The 22171-nt window shown below is 41.9% G+C and overlaps 1 protein-coding gene across 2 annotated transcripts in view; it reads right to left on the reverse strand.

Moving 5' to 3' along the window:
• Window positions 1–22171, reverse strand: part of nhsl2 (NHS-like 2) — a 502980-nt gene that overhangs the window by 381294 nt on the left and 99515 nt on the right. The window contains exons 4-6 of one of the 2 annotated variants that reach the window (XM_063060790.1): window positions 20841–20956; window positions 18893–19007; window positions 11696–12659 (exon numbers count right to left, since the gene is read on the reverse strand). The exons of the other annotated variant lie outside the window; for it this stretch is intronic. Of the exons in view, the coding sequence (XP_062916860.1) occupies window positions 11696–11975 (280 nt within the window). The 5' untranslated portion in view covers window positions 11976–12659; window positions 18893–19007; window positions 20841–20956. The remainder of the gene's footprint in view (window positions 1–11695; window positions 12660–18892; window positions 19008–20840; window positions 20957–22171) is intronic. 2 annotated transcript variants of the gene reach the window in all.

A 22171-nucleotide genomic window follows, 5' to 3' on the forward strand; every position in this document is an offset into this window, starting at 1 on the left:
TGGTACACCTAAGGAGAGCTAAGGTACCAGTGACCCCTGTTTCCATCCAGGGGGTCAGTGTGGACATGGTGGAGGATTACAAATACCTGGGGATACGAATTGACAATAAACCGGACTGGTCAAAGAACACTGAGGATGTCTACAGGAAGGGTCAGAGCCCTCTCTATTTCCTGAGGAGACTGAGGTCCTTTAACATCTGCCGGACGATGCTGAGGATGTTCTACGAGTCTGTGGTGGCCAGTGAGATCATATTTGCTGTTGTGTGCTGGGGCAACAGAATCAACAAACTCATTCGTAAGGCCAGTGATGTTGTGGGAATGGAACTGGACTCTCTGACGGTGGTGTCTGAAAAGAGGATGCTGTCCAAGTTGCAGGCCATCTTGGACAATGTCTCCCATCCACTACATAATGGACTGGTTGGGCACAGGAGTACATTCAGCCAGAGACTCATTCCACTGAGATGCAACACTGAGCATCATAGGAAGTCATTCCTGCCTGTGGTCATCAAACTTTACAACTCCTCCCTTGGAGGGTCAGACACCCTGAACCAATAGGCTGGTCCTGGACTTATTTCATAATTTACTTGCATAATTTACATATTACTATTTAACTATTTATGGTCCTATTACTATTTATTATTTATGGTGCAACTGTAATGAAAACCAATTTCCCCCGGGAACAATAAAGTATGACTATGACTACTATGGCTATGACTATCCGAGATATTAGTGCCTAGGAACATGAAGCTGTTCACCCTTTCCACTGTTCATACCTTCATGAGGACTGGTGTGTGTGTTCCCAACTTCCTCATCCTGAAGTCTACAATCAATTGCTTGGCCTTGCTGACTTTGAGAGTGAGGTTGTGACATCACTCATCCAGGTAGTCTCATCAATCTCCTGTAAGCATCCTCATCACCATCTGAGATTCTACCAACAACAGTAGATTCAGCAGTGAATTTATAGATGGCATTTGAGCTTAGCCACAGTCAGGAATGTAGAGAGAGGAGTGTGTTAAGCATGCTTCATAGCAGTGTACATGTGTTGATTACAGACATCCCGCCTCTCCCGGAAGTTCCGGGAGTCCCCCGCATATTAGTAAAGGCTCCCTGATGCCCACAAATTATATACAATGTCCCTGAAATCAATTTTTTTGACAGCGAGTGAGCAAGAGAGAGCATGAGAGACAGCAAGCGCGAGAGCGACCACGAGAGAGAGAGAGAGTGAGCGCATGAGAGAGAGAGAGTGTGTGTGCGCCATGGCAGAGTGTTCCAAAAAACGAAAATATAAAACGTACATCACCCCAGACTACACTGAAGTGTACCCCTGCCTAATAGGGGCCAAAAATAATGACACTATTGCTCGCTGCACTGTTTGCAACAGTGACTTTTCTATTGCCCATGGTGGGTTAAAATGTAAAAGACATGTTGAGGTGAGTTTAACAGGTGTTATTCGTTCATTAGCATAGCTAACATTATTTAAACTAGCTGGTTAGCTGCTAAGGAGTTACTCTATTGCAGACATACCACCTCTCCCGGAAGTTCCGGGAGTCTCCCACAAATTGATGGTGCTACCTCCCTGAAATGAGTTTTTGCAGGGTGGGATGTCTGTGATTATTATCGAGGTGAAGATGTTATCATCGATCTACACTGACTATAGTATCCCAATAAGGAAGCAAAGGATCTATTTGCATAGGGAGGTATGGAGACCCAGGATTTGAAGCTTCATTGTTAGTATTGAGGATATGATGATGATGAATGCAAGCTGTTATCAATAAAAACAGCCTGTGGCTGTCCAGGTGGTTATCCAAAGCAGAGTGGAGAGCCCGTTTAACTGCATCCATTGTAGACCTGCTGTGGTGGTAGGTGATTTGCAGCAGGACTAGATCTTTGCTCAGAGAGCCAAAGCACTTCATTGCATTAAATGCGAGTATTTCTAGGCAATAGTCATCAAGTCTGTTCACACTGCTCTTCTTGGGTTCCAGAATGATTGCTACCCTTTTGAAGCAGGTGGGAACATCTGAACCCAGAAGTGAGAGGTTGTAGATGCTCCGGCCAGTTGTTCAACACAGGTTTTTAATACCTTGCCAGGTCAAGGCTTGACGCCTTGCATGGGTTCACCCTCTTGAAAGACATTCGGACATCAGCCACCAAAACAAAGTTCACAGGGTCACTGGATGTTATGGGAATTTGCACAGGTGTAGTAGTATTCTCCATTTCAAAAATGTGCATAGAAGTTGTTGAGCTCATCAGGGAGTGAAGTATCATGGTCATTTATATTGTTAGGCTTTGTCTTATGGAAATCAGTGACGATACAAACTCTGTCACAGATGCCGTGTATCCAATTCTGTCTCTAGCTTCACTCAGTATTACCTTTTCACCCTCACAATGCTTTCTGTAGGTTGTACCTGGACTTCTTGTAGGATTCTGAATTAACAACCATGAACACCACAGATCTAACTCTCAGCAGACTGTAAATCTACTGCTTCATCCCAAGCTTCTTGCTTGGAAAGACTTAGTGCGTTCTCGAAGGTGCACACTCATTCACATAGGTCTCGATGAAAGCAGTGAAGACCATGGCATTTGCATCCAGATCTGAAGGTCAATGCATGAATATGGTCCAGTTCACTCATTCGAAGCAGTCCTGTAAATGGTCCTCTGCATCCCTTGACCATCCCTTCGCCATCGTTACTGGTGCTGCAGTCCACAGTCTCTACCCAGATGTTGGGAATAAATGTACAGCCAGATAATCAGGCCTGGCAAAGTGTGGGAGTGGGCTGTCCTATTGGTATTTAGTGTCACCAATTTCCCTTCTTTGGAATAGGGTATGTTCCTTGGTGCAAAGAATGCAAGGGTAATTCACTGAGCCATGTAAAATTCTTAAAGAATTGACAGAGCAGATGCTGGTAGAATTATTTCCAGCTGCAAATTCCTGAACTAGAACACATAACCTCACAGATGATTCTGCCGTCCAGGAGTGACACCGAAGAACAAACTTCTTTGGTCTTTAAATGTTCAGAAATTGTTTATGTAAGTGAGACAGTGATTGATATTTAGACACACAGGGAATTGTAGGAGTACAAAAATAGCAAAAGTAGAACTACAATATTGTTACATCCCAGATGCATGTCTATCGCTAGAAGCCCTGTTCCCTTGCTCATTCCTCATAGCCCTGAAAGTTACTCTGTCCCTATCCAGTTTCCTTTTGGGACATAAATTGTTTCTGATTCCACCATTTTTCCTGTGAAGGAATTCCAGTTCTTATTTCTCTCAAATGAAAGAATGTTTTCCGAACAAACTCCTGTTTCTTTTGCCCAGTTTTTTAAAATCTTTATCCCTTGGCTTTTGAACTATCTGCTAACTTTTCTGCTCTCTACCCTACGTGATCTGGAGCTGAGAGACCTGTTGTGAGCTCAGCAGGTGCTGACTATATGTGCCAGCTTGGGGGCCAATAGCCAGAAAACAATAACTCCTCGGGTTTGGGTCAGGTTCACTTTAGTTGTGGTTAGCTAGCTTCAGGCGAATTTAATTTTATATTCAGGAGACCTCCTGTCTAAAACAATCAGTCTTTCACATCATGTTATTGAAGAGTAAAGCGGCCTTGAAAGACGATTTAGACTTCACCCGTTCATTTATTTTATGTTCTTCCAATGTTCCAACTGAGAAAATAACCACTTCCAATCTGTAATGTAAGTTATGCAGTTGATGTATATCATTTTAAAAGTTTATTAAAGATGAGAGCAACTCCAGGTACAAGTATTATCACAGCATGACCAATGCATATTTCTCCTCTACTTATTGTACAATTAAATAAAAATTGTCACGAGTTCACTTTAATTATTTTTCACAGACTCCTAATAATCTTTAATTCTTTGTCATCTCTCAGCACCTCTACTCAGAATCAAATGCTACCAAAGCTTAAACTGTACTTCCACCTCCGAAGAGACCATAAGACCATAAGATATAGGAACAGAAGCTGGCTCATTGAGTCTGCTCCATCATTTCATCATGGCTGATCCATTCCCCTCTCAGCCCCAGTCTCCTGCCTTTTCCCCATATCCCTTCATGCCCTGACTAATCAAGAATCTGCCTTAAATATACCTCATGACATGGTCTCCACAGCTGCAGGTGGCAATGAATTCCACAGATTCGCCACTCTCTGGCTAAATAAATTCCTCCTCATCTCCATTTTCAATGGACGTCCCTCTATTCTAAGGCTATGTTCTCTGGTCTTAAACTCCCCCACCATAGGAAGCACCCTCTCCATATCCACTCTATTGAGGCCTTTCAACATTTGACAAGTTTCACTGAGATCCCCCCCCCTCATTCTTCTGAATTCCAGTGAGTACAGGCCCAGAATCATAAAATGCTCCTCATATGGTAAGCATTCCAATCCCAGAATCATTTGAACCCTCACCAATGTCAGCACATCCTTCCTTAGATAATGGGCCCAGATCTGCTCACAATGCTCCAAGTGAGGTCTCACTTGTGCTTTATAAATCCTTAGCATTACACCCTTGCTTTTATATTCTAGACCCTGCAGTCGTTCTCTCATATTTTGGATGGAATGCAAGAATACCAGATATTCTGCCACGAGTACTTAATATCCAATGCTGTTATGCTCTCCCTCTCATCTCCCTCTCAATTTGAAATTAATACTACAATCATAAATGCTTCACTAAACTTTTCCTTGTCCTCCTTTTGGCCTAGAACTGCGTCAGCAAAGGAACAGTTTTCGAAATCAGACAATCGAACATATAAGAGATGCCAAAGCACAAGAATGAAATGGAAGTAACAATCTGAGTTGGAAAAACCCCAGAGAAGGAACAAAATCTGTGTAATACTGACAGGGACAAATAAGTTAAGAATTAAACCCTTTGGAATGTCCTCTGATTGGGAAAACAGTATGTAAACACACCTTTTGTCCTTCTGTTTTCCAGTTAACCCTGAAATATATTAAAACAAATCTTAGGCTTGCTCTGATGTGTCATTCAGCCCGAAAAGAGGTTTTCAGAAAAGAATGCAGCAGAGTGAGCAGGAATGTATTTCCTTGTTCATTTCCTTCTCCCAATCACAATGATATAGAAAGCTGCAGGAGCATGCAGGATGTTTCAGCAGATGAAGCTGGCTAAAGCCGTACAGATCTGCATTTAAATCTCACTTTTGAGGAAATGCAATTATTGGTACCATTTTGGGGTAGCTGCTCACGTCAGCAGCACAATTGTGGGCCAGCTAATGCCAGAGACTATACTGAAGGCCACTTGCACCTAAATGACAATCACTGGTTGATAGTCAGAGAAATCCTTAAAACTATGCTCACTCACAGTGCCTGAACTGGTCGTTTTAGGTCTGATGCTGAGTGTCTTAGTACATGAAAGCATTAGGTCATGATAGGGAGCAACAGGCAGGGTGGGAAATACCATTATCGTTTATAAACAGAAGAGAGCACATGGCAAGGGAGGTGGAACTATGTCTGAGGATCCTGTCTTCACCATTGGCTTCAACTCTAATCAGCGACAGCCAACACAATAAGAGATGGAACCACTTCCCCAGTAGGCTTAGAACATGCTCCCAGCTCCAGTTAGGTCCCACTGATTCCAATTGCTTTCAAAAGAGGGGAATGGTTGTGATGTGCAATGAGTCAATGTGTGATGCAGGGAATACAGCTGAATAGACGACAATGCACAGAAGTTTGAGGGCTGTGAGAATGGTGCTCATAATCATAACGGTGTGAATCTAGTGACCCTGAACTTGCTGAATGAGTTCTGTTACAGGTGCTGTTGGTGTAATGGATTAAGCAATGCAGTGACTCAGTTAGCGGGACATGGTGCATACAGATGCATCCTGGATTCTGGCCACTGGCCACTGAGGTTACTGAACTTTTTGTGACACTGCGGTCTAGCCCTCTGGACATGACTCTTAGTGTTGACTTCCCACAGGCTGACATTGAAATCATTGAAATAAGCAAGCAGCATGAAGTTGGCATAATACTTGTAATGAGTTTGGGTTAATTGTGAATCACAAAACTCACGGTCATTTCTTGGGGCTATAGAATTTAACTTCATTATGCTCAACACCCAGTGGTTTTCTAAACGTGAGTTTTTGCTGCTTTTAGATTGTGAATTAATTAGCAAAAGATCTAAAACAATATATCATAAATGTTTTACTGCATTTGCATTTAGACCTAATAGTCTGAGCTCAGGGTGTGAAATGTACATGCTATAATGTTTTGAGAGAAGATCATGGTCTCCACTTTAAGTATTGTTCTCCCCTCTCCCTGTTAATGTCAAAAATATAGACATAAAAAGTATCAGTTTTTTGAAGATAATCACATTTCTCAATGAACGGTATATTCCAGGTGCTACCTGCAATCAGAATGAACTGAATAGGCTATAGAGATGATGCAGTGATTTCATCAATCCAAGTGATGTTGACCTATTATTTACTAGTTAGTTATCTTAACTTTAATAACTTTTTTGTTCAATCATATAAGATCAAGTAACCATGTTAAGAAGGGTGTAAAGCACTACCACCTGAAATTCCTGTTTTAGAGTATGTTTATAATGGTAACAATACTAAATGCTTATAATCAAAAATTTAAAGAGAAATTCATATAGAAGAAAAGGTTGATGTTGGAAATCTACATGAAGTAGAAAATGCCAAAAGTCTGACACAAGCCAGGTTTCATGCAGAAAGTTAAAAAAGGAGTAATATTTCCATCTTCAATCCCTCATCAAAATTGCAGAAAAGCAAGCCCTGTCAATGTGAATTATGAAATATTCACAAGTCAGAATCTTAGAGTCCCAATAGGGATAGCTCAAAGAATTGAACAATAGTTTTTGAAAATCCAGAACAAGAATAAATTTGAGGATGACTTGCGAAGTTCACTTCACTAAGCTGCCACAGGACAACAAATGTTTATGAACTAAAGTAGTGAAAGATATACAACTAATCAAGGCATTGAAATCCAATCTGACAAGTGCTTGTGAATGAACCAGAAAGAGGTAACAGCAATGAAATTGGAATTGAAGATCAAAACGTAAATAAATTTGTTAATGCAAACACAGGCACCTCACCATTCCAAAACTGAAAGGTCAAAACTACATGTTATGTGCAATCAAATTTTCAGTAACATTCCTCCACCCAGATGTATTCCCAACACCTCCCACTTCTGAGAAAACAGGCTGCTGGAAAGTCAATAATCAACAAGCTGAACGGCAGAATGTCCAGGGAAAGAAACAGTGGAAGAGACCAGTAACAATTGCCGAAGTGGGGTTGGGGAATAAAAGTGTAAGTACAAAGCCACAAATTCAGACAGAAAGTGCAGACAGAAAGGAAGGGCTTGGCAATGTGCCTTGAGTCTCCCAATGTCGAGGATATGAAAAAAATGTTCAGCATACATAACACATGAAAACTGCTGAATCACAGAAGCTAGGGAAATGGTGTGGGAAGATATGAACAGATGTTGCATGTTTCATGGGAAAATGATCATGGAGTCAAAGTGTCCAGAGCTCTAGGCTCTTTGGGATTTTCTATTTGTTTTCCTTCTGTCCAAATTACACGTACATAATCCACCCTTGCAACAGTACTTGAATATTCTTTCCACAGATGCTATTATGCAGCTCATCTCTTTTTGAGTTTCTCTGATGATTCAAGTAATATCTTAAGTGGATCTGCCCAAGAAGCAAATACTATAAAGTGGTATTATCATAACTTTTTAAATGTAATAATAAATGAAAATGAAAGCTTTGTGTTAGTTATAGAAGATATGTTGAAACAATAGAGAATAAACTGTAGATACTACCTGTACGACAAAATATACAGTAAATATAAAGAAATGTAATAGTTGTGGTCCTTTTACCTATAATAGTGATCTGATAGTGTTTAAAATTATAAAGGGAAGAGTAAAGATAAAGAGAAGTCTTCCAGTGATGAACAGTCCAAAACAAGGAAACATTGATCGTGATAAAATAGCAGAAGTTTAAGAAGGAGAATAAAAGCAACAAGCACACTGAGGTCACGAACAAGAGAAAATCTGCAGATGCTGGAAGTACAAGCAACACACAAAAAATGCTGGAGAAACTCAGCAAGCCAGGCAGCATCTAGGGCAAAGAGTACAGTCAACATTTCGGGCAGAAACCCTTCGGCAGGATCTGCCAAAGGGTCTCGGCCCATAATGTCGACTGTACTGTTTTTCATAGATGCTGCCTGGCCTGCTGAGTTCCTCCAGCATTTTGTGTGTGAAGCACAGTCAGGTTATGAATGAATTACTGGAGTTTATGACAGAAGGAAGGGGCAATCCAACATTCAATAAAAACTTAGATCAGTAATTGAAAGAAGGATGATGAGGTGATATAACGGGACAAACACAATGGACTGGATTAACACTGCAGCTCAATGGCTGACAAGCACCATCTTAGACTGGTCAAGTGATGTGGCCTGTTTCTATCTTGTACTTTCTACATATTTTGGTGTTTCAGATTTAAACTATCTGACATCTGCTTTTGTTCTCCTTAATATTTACAGTGCTGATGCTTCAAATATTTACAGAATTGATGCTTCAAAGTTGAAGGTTCAGACTTTTGGGGAGGGAAGCTATGTAGACACCTGTTCATGCTGCAATAAAGGATGCAATTACTGGTGAGGTCTGGCAAAAATAACTCATGAGATGAAACCCATTTGAAGGGGAATTCAAATATATTAATAATGGATACACCAATGGAACATATAGAGAGCATCATGTTTATACACTGGTCCTTTGAACTTTGAACTCAAGGGTGATAGTTTTATTTCTATTGTTCACTTCAATCAACTGATTTCTGCTGGCTCAGTTGTCTTTGGATGATTCACATCCAGCAATTTTAGGGAGAAGGATTCCAATGCAGCAGAAATACCAATATTAAGTTCACCAATAATATCCTCCCATTATATAGCTTTTTAATTAAGTTTCACAAATATCTTACAGGATCATAACTAGACAAAACTTGAACTAAAGTAAAATCTTGGATAGATTGGAAGTTTAGAGGAATATCTGGAAAGAGGAAAGGAAAAGACACAAGGGAAGAAATTCAGAAGCCCAGAATCTAAACAAATGAAGGCACCGTGTCCAATGATAGACAACAGAAGTAGAAGATGACAAGATGAGACTTTTAGATTGGAAACATTGACAGATTGGGAGCTAGTATAAGGTATTGAGGTGTAGAACCTGGGCAGACTCAAAACATGGACAGAGGACCTTGCATGACTTTGAGTAAACACAGTGTGGAAGGTAAACTAGAACAACTGAATCTGGTGCAGAGTCAAATATACCAAACTTCTATTGATCCACAGTGGAGAGTATCCTGACTGGCATGATATGGAAAGACCAATGTCCAAGAATGGAAAAAAAGCCTATAAAATGTGGTGGATGAGGCCCTCTTTATTACAGGAAAAGCCCTCCCCTCCATTAAGCACACCTACAAAGAGTGCTGCCACAATAAGGTAGCATCCATCATCAAGTACCCCACCATCTGGGCCATGCTCTCTTCTCACTGCTACCATCAGGAAGGAGGTACAGGAGCGGCAGGTCCCACCTCACCAGGTTCAGGAACAGTTATTACCCCTCAACCATCAGGCTCTTGAACTAGATTGGATAACTTCATCAACGTCATTTGCTCTATCACTGAAATGTTCCCACAACCTATGGATTCATGTTCAAGGACTCTTCATTTCAAGTTCTTAATATTTATTGCTTATTTATTTGTTATTATTATTACTATCTCTTTTTTCTTTTCTACTTGCACAGTTTGGTGTCTTTTGCACATTGGCTGTTTGCCTAGCTGGTTCAGTATTTCATTGATTTTATTATGGTTACTGGATTCATTGAGTATGCCACAAGAAAATGAATCTCCTGGTTGTAGATGGTGACATAAATATACTTTGATAATAAACTTACTTTGTACTTTGCACTTTGAAAAAACTGAACTAAACATTGAACACAACCTATGGACTCACTTTCAAGGACTCTGTAACTCAAGTTCTCAGTATTATGATTATTGTTATTTGTGCCTGTTTGTATTTGAACAATTTGTCTTCTATTACACATTGGTTGCTTGTCAGTCTTTGTGTGAGTGTGTTTTTTTTTTGTTTTACTGTGAATAAAAAGGAAAGGTACATTGCATCCAGAGTTTCTCCGGTTAGCGGATGATTTCCCTCCACGCCTCTCTGACGTAGTGGGGAACCACGTATGAGACAAGTTACAGCCGTGGTTTGCCATTGCCTTCTGCTGGGTGAGTTTCCAAAGAGATCGCCAGCTCATAACCCAGCACGGATGGAAAGCGTGCAGGGGAGCCGGCTGGATTCGAACTCGGGATCTTTCGTCCCGAAGTCTGGCACTGATGCCACTACGCCACCAGACCTGCACAAAAATGAAGCTCAGGGTAGTATTCGGTGACATATACATTCTTCGATAATAAGTTTACTTTGAACTTTGCACTTAACTTTGAGTTAAGTATTAAGGCAGTGGAAGAAAGTAGTCTTGATCTGTTATGGAGTTGGTTATGCAGCTAAACAGAAAACATGCGAATCACAGATCCTGAACTTTGTGATGCTTGTGACAAAGGCACAGTCTCAATTATAAAATTCTTGTGAGTTGAGGTAGACAAGGTACCTATTCCATAGTGCTCTATTATACCTTCTATAGAGGGGGGACTGTCATGCAACTGTCAACTGATTAGGGGTATAGTATAGCTCTTCCACCTCTCTGCCCACCTAGTATCCTATAATCCCATTTGGGAAGTAGGAACAAACCAAAATACTTGGAGAAACAAGCAAGCTCCGAGCAGAATGCTCCGGAGTTAAATCCAGGTCCCTGAATTCACAGCTGTACCAGTGTGCCATTGTACCATGTAATAATGTCATTCAACACATCAATGACTTGAATAAAAAACAATTTTGCTCTTCATTTGTCTCTCCACCTTAGTGGATGTTGCTGCCTTGGATTTAGTTCCTACAAGTGAAAGTGGACTTTGATTATCTGCCAGCTCTTTTACCAGAGGCAGGGAATCATCACAGAAGCTTGAACACCGTCACCAACAGACACTGGCACGTCGTCACGCACAGGAATCCTAGTTGCTCTGTAGTCTGGGGGAACTAGAGTAACCTGTCTCTCCCTGGCCTGTCACTATGTTGCTGAGATGGAGAAAAGTAAATCTGTATGCTTCCTGGGCAAAGTATATCAGTTGGATATTAGCATTGGAATACCGGATTTTCAAATTAAGTTGTTTCCAAACCTCCTTGCACTATTCCGGACAAATTTCCACCAAGCTGATAGATCAGCCTGGAGACAGTCCTGAAACCGTAAAGATTCCCAAAAGTAGCCTAACAATACAAATTCATTCACAAAGTAATAGAACTCAAATAATGCATCATATCTAAGCATGTAATCATGATTCCTTTACTGTTTTCCTGCAAGAACTGCCACAATTCTGTGCTCATTAAATATTACAGAATTAAGGAAATGTATTTAATCAATCAGTGAGGTATCACAAATCATACCAAAACACTCCAGCTCCCAGGCAAAATACCACAGTAAATACGCGAACACATGGATTTTCCATCTCAATAATGAAGAAAGTTTGGCAAATGATTTCTCGTGAAAACATCGCCCCACCCTTCCATTTAATGAAGGAACGGGACAGATGTTGTTGCCTGGTACTCACAGGGTGTCGCAGGTCGCAGAGACAGGGCTGACACGTATCTGTGCAGACCGATGATTCGGACCTCCAGCAGCAATGCCCGATGGCACACAGATCCGATCTCCAGCTCAATCTCTTCCAGCACGCTCACGGCTTCCTTCGCCAGAGCCGAGAGCTGCCTTAGGACACTTCCCAAAGTAAAGCTGGAGACATCGAGCAGATTCTCCAAGGTTGACAGCGTTCTTCCCTGGCTGTGCAGACGGCAAACTTGCAAAGGACGCACGACTCTCTTACAAAATGGCATTATTATGTATAAAAATAAACTCCTATCTAGAAAAAAAGGTAAATAATACGACTTGGACAATGTAATCAAACAGCTGTCAGGGTAGAAGAAGCTTAAGCCCCAAATGGGATCTCTCTTTGCTTTCTGACAGATCTTACAGAGGCCTCCAGAGAGCGCTGTTCCCCTCGAAGGGGAGGGCTCTCCACATTAGTAACGGTGGGGGTGGTCCAAATCTGTGAGGAATTCAAATCCAAGACGTTCTCTTTCCAGCGAAATACCAGCAACGACTCTGTTTTTCGAATTGTCTGCAATTTGTAGCGGTTTGTGTTGTATTATATAAATAAGAAGATGATTTTTAAATATTTCCTTTCAACGAGAATCTAGAGTTGGATTCATAATCCCTATACAGTATCACGTCTCTTTCCCTCGTCAGCGCAACAGGAAGTCTGAGACAGTTTGTACAAAACAACGTAACGGGGTACTCGTGATAGCTTCATCCTTTCCACAGCTGCATATATGTCAAGCTATTTACAGAACAGTCTTTCTGCAGAGTCCAGGCTTATTCATTTTTAAATGGAAGTAATTGTTTCCCTTTCTTAAAATCAAAATTGAACAAAACTTTTTTTCACTTCTGTTGATCCGTCACCTGCATTCCCTCTCCCTCGAGCCGTCAGCCCACTCAATGTTGTTGCCTGCCGCCTCCTTCTATCATTGGTTAGTAAAACAAGCAGTAAAACACGAATTAAAATGTTTCAATAATTGATAGAAATTATTTAGTTTCAGACAACATTCTGTCAAAAAAAAACACTTTTTGCATTTACAATACGCAATTCAATACTTAACACAATTTGGTAACTGTGCCAAACGTAACCATTGCCGTTTTTTAAAAGAATTTCCATTCCTGGTCACCTGCCCAAGTTTCTTAATCATGTATATGAGATTGTACTGTAAATAACATAGTTGGCAACAAAAAAATTGCAAAAGAGCATGGACAGATTAAGGAAGTGGATAAAGCAGTGGCAAATGCAGCTCATGAGATCATGCAAATCAGACCTCAGTGGATAAGCTTAGCAGGATTCATTTAATTAATTATTGTGACAGATAAAATAGAGGCTTAGCTTTCATCCTTTATTTTAATTTTTATTGATTTGAATTTTGCACAAAATTGGAGTAAAAGTCTATCATTGACAATTTTAAATCAATAAACCTGCTTTGATTCACTGTTCATTAGGCTGTATTTTTACATTTTTAAGTAAAATAATCAGAGAAAACAAAAGGAATCTGCAATAGAGTGGAGAATGATAATCAGCATCAGGTTTAATATCACTGGCATATGTGGTGAAATTTATTAGCTCTGCAGAAGCAGTACAATGCAGTACATAATATTAGAAAAACGTGAATTACAGTAAACATAGCACATAGAATAGTACAGCACAGAACAGGCCCTTTGGCCCACATTGTTGTGCTGACCCTCAAACCCTGCCTCCCATATAACCCCCCACTTTAAATTCCTCCATATACCAGTCCAGTAGTCTCTTAAACTTCACTAGTGTATCTGCCTCCACCACTGATTCAGGCAGTGCATTCCACATACCAACCACTCTCTGAGTAAAAAACCTTCCTCTAATATCCCCCTTGAACTTCCCACCCCTTACCTTAAATCCATGTCCTCTTGTACTGAGCAGTGGTGCCCTGGGGAAGAAGCACTGGCTATCCACTCTATCTATTCCCCTTAATATCTTGTATACCTCTATCATATCTCCTCTCATTCTCCTTCTCTCCAAGTGTATATATTAAGTAATTCAATTAAGTAGTACAAAAATAAAAATAAAAATGTAGTGAGATAGTGTTCATGAGTTCGATGTCTATTCGGAAATTGGATGCAGAGGGGAAGAAGCTGTTCCTGAATTGTTGAGTGTGTGCCTTCAGGCTTCTGTACCTCCTTCCTGATGGTAGCAATGAGAACAAGGCACGACCTGGGCGATGGAGGTCCTTATTGATGGACGCCGCCTTCTTGAGGCATCGCTGCTTGAAGATGTCTTGGATACTACAGAGGCAAGTATCTATGATGGAGCTGACTATTTTGGTCCTGTGCAGTAGATCCCTCTCATGCCAGGTGGTGATGCAGCCAGTTAGAATGCTCTCCATGGTCCATCTGTAGAAATTTGTGAGTGACCAACGAAGAGTGACAGAAATATGGTAACAGTGATAATGATAAAAGCTTGTTAATGACGTCTAATCAGCTCAGAAGTGATGCAGATAGATGGTACTGAATAAGGACAAAGTAGAGAGGAGAAAGCATTTCTAAGTTGTGAGATACGTTTGCTGGATACCTGACATAAAATACAATGTTAGAAAGACCCAAAAGGCAAGTCAGCATCTGTGGAGGGAGATAAACTGTGTTAATGTCACATGCTGAAAAACTTTCATCAGAAATAACATAATATGAAAAAAAGTTTGCCTGAAATTATTAAATCCAATATTAAGTACTGAGGGCTGTAATATGGCCAGTCAGAAGAGTTGCCGTTCCTTGAGTTTACCTTGATCTTTGATGGAACAGATAGTTGTGGTAGTCTGTGGGTTTCTTTCCACCCACAAGAGTTACCCTGAGCTTCCAGTAGCCCATTATTTTAACTCTCCAGTAAAAAAAAAACAACTTCTGGAGGAGCTGATAGGGTCAAGCAGCTTCCGTGGAGGCAAATTAATAGCTGACATTTTTGGTCAAGACCCAACACCAGGACTGAGAGTACAGTGGTGACAAGGCCAGAAAGATGAGGTGAGAGGAGGGGGTTAGGTATTCTCCAACCTACTTTAATCTTGTCAATCAGGAATTCCAAAGACAGGAGAAAGGTCCACAATCTGCCTTGAAGGTTCCTGGCTAAAGAAATGGGCACAAGGCTGAAAGTATCAGAAGAGCTCAGCGTTGCCACAGGCTTTGAATTTATTAAGTTAGGAACATAGTCAGGCATGAAGCAGAAGCCTTTGATGAGGACTAATTAATCATTCAGAATCAGAGAAGGTAAGATCAGGAGGAATAGCAATACTGCAGCAAGGGTCAGGCCAAAGGGAGAGATGGAGGTCGCTAGGAGGTGAAGGGAGAGAATAAGCTTCAGGAGCTTAAAAAGCAAGAGTCATCGGAGATTATGATGTCTGATGACTTTAATGAGGGGCAAAGGTCTAATGCAGCACTTAAGAAGTTGACTTTCAGTTTGATTCCTTCCATTGACCTGAAATAATAACTGTTTCTCTCTCTATCACTGTTCTCTAGTTTGCTGTGAATTTCTGGTGGTTGAAGTTGCACTTATTTACTCCTAAACTGTACTTTGTTGAAGATGAAAAGACTTTGAAGATTTAAAATCTGAATTCCTCATTGCAGAGTCAGGAGAAACTGAGGAATATTTAAAGTTAAGGTTCTGATCAAAGGTCACCCGAAGATATTAATAGTGGAGGATTCCACAATGGTGTTGTTCTTGGTTGAGATTCTCCCATAGAAATGTTGGCAATTCCATGTAGGCATTTCCTCAATGAGAGAAGATCATTGGGGTGCCGCAGTAGCGTAGCAGCGCAATGCTATCGCAAATTGGGGCGTCGGACTTTGGAGTTCAAATGACCTCATCTATAATGAGTTTGTACGTCCACTCCGTGGAATGTGTGGGTTTTCTGTGGGTGCTAAGAGTTTCTTCCACAGTCCGAAGACGTACTGGTTAGTAGGTTAATTGGTCACTGGAAATTGTCCCATGATTAGACCATAAGACCTTAAGATAAAGGAGAAGCATTAGGCCCATCGAGTCTGCTCCACCACTTCATTATGGCTGATCCATTTCCCTTTCAGCTCCTATCTCCTCCCTATATCCCTTCATGCCCTGAACAATCAAGAATATAACAACCTCTGCTGAAAATATACCCAATGACTTGTGCTCCACAGACACCCGGGGTAATAAATTCCACAGATTCCCCACTCTCTGGCTAAAAAAAAATCCTCCCAACCTCTATTCTAAATGGATGCCCCTCTATTTTGAGGCTGTGTCCTCCAGTGTTAGACTCCCCCCACCACAGGAAACTCTATCAATGCCTTTCTACTTTCATTTGGTTTCAATGAGAACCCCCTAAATTCCAGTGTGTACAGGTTCAGCTCAGAGCCATCAAACACTCCGCATATGATAAGCCTTTCAATCTCAAAATCACTTTTGTGAACTTCCTTTGAATCCTTTCCAATGTCAGCACATCCTTTCTTAGATAAGGGACCCAAAACTTTTCAGAATACTCCAACTAATGCCTCACCAGTGCCTTATAAAGCCTCAACATTACATCCTTACTTTTAGATTCTAGTCCTCTTGAAATTAATACTAACACACAGTATTCCGTCTGACCCTTCTTTATTCATTGTCCTAATTTGTTGAAGTTTTTCTATACCCTCCTTGCTTCCTCAACATCACCTGCCCCTACACCTATCTTTGTATAATTTCCAAACTTGGCCACAAAGTCATCAGTTCTGTCATCCAAATCATTGACATATAACATAATAAGAAGTGGTCCCAACACACCTCTGTGGAACACCACTAGTCACCAAGAACCAACCAGAAAAGGCTCCCTTTAATCCCACTCTTTTCCAAATGCCAATCAGCCAATGCTCTATCCATGCTAGTATCTTTCCTGTATTACCGTGCGCTCTTAACTTGTGAAGCTGCCTCATGTGTGGCATCTTGTCAAAGGCCTTCTGAAAATTCAATTACACAACACCAACTGATTCACCTTTGTATATCCTGCTTGTTATTTCTTCAAGTATTCCAACAGATTAATCAGGCAAGATTTTTCAAATACCCCAAAACCACATTTTTAACGATCGATTCCAACATCTTCCAGCCACTGAGGTCAGACGAACTGGCCTATAATTTCCTTTCTTCTGCCTCTCTCCCATTTGCAATTTTCCAGTCTTCCTGAACCATTCCAGAATCCATTGAATCTTGAAAGATCATTACTAATACCTCCACAATTTCTTCAGCCACTTCTTTCACATCTCTGGGGTGTAGACTATCTTGTCCAGGTGACTTATCTACCTTGAGACCTTTCAGTATCCTAAGCACCTTCTCCTTAGTAATGGCAACTTTGCTCACTTCTGCCCCCGGCACTCTTGAATGTCCGGCATATTGTTAATGCCTTCCACAGTGAAGACTGATGCAAAATAGTGATTCAGTCTGTCTTCCATTTCCTTGTCCCTCATTACTCTCGCATACCTCTCTAACATCATTGTGCAGTGAACTAAGAAACATTTGGTATCTATCCTCTAATATTATTGGCTAGCTTAACTTCATATTCTATCTTTTCCTTCTTTCAGACTATTTTAGTTGCCTTCTGTTGGTTTTTAAAAATTTCCCAATCCTTTAACTTCCCACTAATTTTTGTTCCATCATATGCTCTCTCTTTTGCTTTTATGTTGGCTTTCACTTCTCTTGTCAGCCACGGTTACATCATCCTGCCTTTAGAAAATTTGATTTTCCTTGGGATGTATCTATCCAGCACCTTCTGAATTGCTTCCAGAATCTCCAGCCATTGCTGTTTTGCTGTCATCCCTGTCAATGTTCAATCAATTTTGGCTAGCTCCTCTCTCATGCCTGTGTAATTCCCTTTACTCCACTGTAATACTGATACATCTGACTTTAGCTTCTCCTTCTCAAATTGCAGAGTGAATTCTATCATATTGCAATCACTGTCTCATTGAGGGTTCCTTTACCTTAAGCTCTCTAATCAATTCTGGTTCATTGCACACCACCCAATCCAGAATAGCTGATACCCCTCTTGGGCCCTACCATGAACTGCTCTGAAAAGCCATCTCATAGGCATTCTACAACTTCCCCCTCTTGGGATCCAGCACCATCCTGATTTTCTCAATCGACTTGCATATTGAAATACCCCATGATTATCATAACAATGCCCTTTTGATAAGCATTTCCTATCTCTCATTGTAATTTGTAGACCATATCTTTGCTACTGTTTAGTGTTCTCTATATAACTCCCATTCAGTCTTTTTACTCTGCAGCTCTCTTCAAAATGTTTCCTACACCTTCTGATTCAATGCCCCTCTTTCCAATGATTTGATTTCATTTTTCATAACAGATCTACCCTGACCACTTGTCTACCTGCCTCTCCTTTCGATACAATATGTATCCTTGGATGTTAAGCTGCTAGCTATAATCTTCCCTCAGTCATGACTCAGTGATGCCCACACCGTCATACATGCCAATCTCTAACTACGCTACAAGTATATCTGCCTCCTTCCATATACTGTGTGCATTCAAATATAACCTTCAGTCCTGTGTTCATCACCCATTTTGATTTTGTCCCCCTTTTACATTCTGACTCATCCCATTAACTGCAAGTTTGCCCTGACATCAGCCTGTTCTTGCTAGCAGTCTCACAGCACACTGCCTCTGTTTGTAAAGTGACTACCCCATCCTCAGCCCTATCACTTTGGTTCCCATCCCCCTGCCAAATTAGGTTATTCTTTCCGGAACAGCTCCAGCAAACCCGTCCTCAAGGATATAGGTCCCCCTCTGCTTCAGGTGTAACCTACTTCTTTTGTGCAGGTCACACCGTCTCCAGAAGAGATCCTAATGATTCAGAAATCTGAGCCGCTGCCCCCGCAGAGGCAGGGATTACTACTCCGGGGGTCCTGCTATTCAGCTTTCTTCCCAGCTTCCTAAAACCTCTCTACAGGACCTCCTCACCTTGTCTACCTATGTCATTGGTGCCAATATTTACCAAGACTTTTGGCTGCTGACCCGCCCCCCTTGAGAATGCCAGTTTAAATCGAGGGTTAAATCAGGTTATACTGGGGGTAGGTGTGTGAAGTGGCTTGAAGGGCCTATTCCACACCTTATCTCAATAAATAAACAGAAAGATTCAGGGGTCCCATGAGAATGATTACAAACTGGACTTACCAGCGGTTTATCAACTGCACTCTGACGTTGAGCATTTCAATGGTGTGTCACCTTCCTCAGTATCCCAGTGATCAAACTGGACTTGTGTAAGCTGTACCTGGCACGGGTTTAGCAACTCCATTCATTCCAATGGAGAGGAGTAGAGTGAGGAAAGAGATAAATATGAGGTCATTTACATTTCTTTTAAGCGGAGTTAATTAAATATATCAAATCGCTACAGTGTTTTCAAGTGTAAATGAATTTTAAATTTCTTTAATTGTATGTATAGGTTTACAATGATTTTTGATTGCAGGTATCACTCAACCCTAGAGCCTATTTCAGGTTTTAGAGCCTAACCACTGGTCCGATTTCTCCACTAATTTCCCCTGTAACTTTATTTTTTGTCACATGCCCAACAACACACTACTTATTTTCCTGCCACCCTCCTGCATCAGGTAAACTACCAGCATGTCTTTGGGATATTGTGGCATGTTGTGGGAGAAAAACGGAGAATGCAGAGGAGACCCAAACAGCCACAGTGAGGACTTGGGGTCCACATGGGCACCATCTAATGTCAGAATTGAACCAAAGCCACTGGAGCTAAGCAGCGGCAGCCATTGTCTGAATATTTGTGCTCTTTAGTGCCTATGATAGCAGGGTCTTCAAAGATTCAGGATTCAAAGAACTTTATTGTCATTCTAACCATACATCAGCTCTGCAGGGCAGAATGAGACAGCGTTTCTCAGGGGCAGTGCAATGATAACATAACAAACGCAACACTAGATAATAAACATAACAATAAGTAGTAAAATACAACAGCCACATGTCAGTTAAAATCAGATATAAGTGTCCAGTGCAAGTTAAAAGTGTCCAAAGCAGAGTCAGGTGGAGCAGCTATTTAGCAGTCTGACTGCCTGTGGGAAGAAGCTGTTTAGCAGCCTTGTGGTTTTAGTTTTGATGCTCCTGTAACGTTTGCCTGATGGCAGAAGAACAAACAGTTCATGGAGAGGGTGTGAGGGGACTTTAATGATGTACCATGTCTTCTGGAGGCATCGACTCTGAAAGAGGTCTTGGACAGAAAGTAGGGAGACACCAATAACCTTCTCTGCTCCCCTAACCACCCTCTGCAAGGCTTTTTTGTCAACAGCCCTGCAGCTGGAGTACCAGGTTGTGATACAAAAGGTCAGCACACTCTCAACCACACCTCTGTAAAATGTAGTTTTGACTTGTTAGTGGGGAGTGATGCTTGATAAAGCTTCCTCAGAAAGTGCAGTCTTACTTCACCCATAACAATTTGAGGCTTGGCTCTCACTGGTTGAAAATGATCATTGCCTGGCTGTCTTGCAAGGCAAACATTGCTTCCATTTTCAGCTCATATTTGAATGATCTTGCTACATGCAGGAGGTTCTGCTGCACTACTGGTGACCCCTGGCTTACAGGGGGTTGTGTTCCCAGAGTGTTGTGATTTTCCGTCATCTGCACATGCATCGCTTCTACCTCGCAATAAGCACTGGAGGCAAGGCAAAAGGGCTGGCATCCAGGTGAGGCTGAGGCGGCGTGCAAATCGACCATCGCTCCCTAGCACACTCCTGGATTATGTTCATTCCCTGGATAACAAGCTTTGCGAACTGAGAGCCAGAATCTCCTATCAGTGGGAAACAAAGGAATACAACTTTTTGTGCTTCATGGAGACCTGGCTGAGGGAAGAGATACTGGATTGAGTCCTCTGGGATCTCCCTGTTCCAGGCAGACAGATTGAAAAACCTCACTGGGAAGAGTAAAGGAGGAACAGTATGGTTCGTGGTCAACAATACTTGGTGCAACCCCCAGAATGTGCATGCATTCAAATCCTTTTGTTCCTCAGTCCTGGCATACCTGGTGCTGCTGTGCAGACCCTACTGGCTGCCTGGGGATGTTCACGGCTGTTACCGTCACAGCAGTGTACATTCCGCCGCAGGCTGATACTGACCTGGCTCTCTTGGAACTGTACGAGACCATCAAAATGCTGGAGACTGCACACATCGTCGCCGGTGACTTTAATGCGATGACACAATAGCCACTGCTCTACATACCGTCCTTACGCATCTGGAGAAGAAGGATGCTTATGTGAGAATGCTGTTCTTGGATGGCAGTTCAGCATTCAACACCATAGTTCCATCCAGGATCGACAAGAAGCTCAGAGACCTCGGCCTTAACCCTGCGTTGTGCAGCTGGATCCTGGACTTCCTGTCAGATCGCCAGCAGGTTGTAAGAGTGGACTCCCTCATCTCTAACCCTCTGGCGCGCAATACAGGAGCCTCTCAGGGCTGCATACTGAGTCCCCACCTTTACTCTCTGTATACCCAGTACTGTAGTGTGGCCAAGTGGTTAAGGCATCGGTCTAGTGATCTGAAGGTCGCTAGTTCGAGCCTCAGCTGAGGCAGCATTTGTGTCCTTGAGCAAGGTAATTAACCACACATTGCTCTGCGATGACACTGGTGCCAAGCTGTATGGGTTCTAATGCCCTTCCCTTGGACAACATCAGTGGCGAGGAGCAGGGAGACTTGAAGCATGGCTGGTCTTCCATATAACCTTGCCCAGGCCTCAGTCAACATCGAAATCGATGGACAGCCGATGACCCATTACTGTATCGCCACCCACAGCTCCAATCTGCTAATTAAATTTTCTGACAACACTATGTTGATTGGCTCACACAATAACAAGGTGGCCTACAGGGAAGAAGTCATCTCTTTGACACAGTGGTGTCAAGAAAACAACCTCTCCTTCAATGTAGCAAAAACAAAGGAGCTGGTTGTGGATTACAGGAGGAATGGAGACTGGCTAACCCCTATTGACATCAATGGATCTGGGGCTGAGAGGGCAAACAGCTTCAAGTTCTTCAGCATCCACTTCACCAAGGACTTCATGTGGTCTGTGCACACCAGCTATGTGGTGGAAAAGGCACAACAAGGCGCCTCTTTCACCTCAGACAGTTGAAAAAGTTTGGTATGGGCCCCCAGATCCTAAGAACTTTCTACAGGGGCACAATTGAGAGCATCCTGACTGGCTGCATCACTGCCTGGTATGGGAACTGTACCTCCCTTAATCGCAAGACTCTGCAGAGAGTGGTGCGGACAGCCCAGCACATCTGTAGTTGTGAACTCCCGATGATTCAGGACATTTACAAAGACAGGTATGTAAAAAGGGCCCAGAGGATCACTGGGGATCCAAGCCATCCCAACCACAATCTATTCCAGTTGCTACCATCCAGGAACCAGTAACACAGCATAAAAGCCAGGACCAACAGGCTCCGGGACAGCT

The sequence above is a fragment of the Mobula hypostoma genome, chromosome 10 (assembly GCF_963921235.1).
Source record: "Mobula hypostoma chromosome 10, sMobHyp1.1, whole genome shotgun sequence".
Taxonomy (NCBI): Eukaryota; Metazoa; Chordata; class Chondrichthyes; order Myliobatiformes; family Myliobatidae; genus Mobula; species Mobula hypostoma.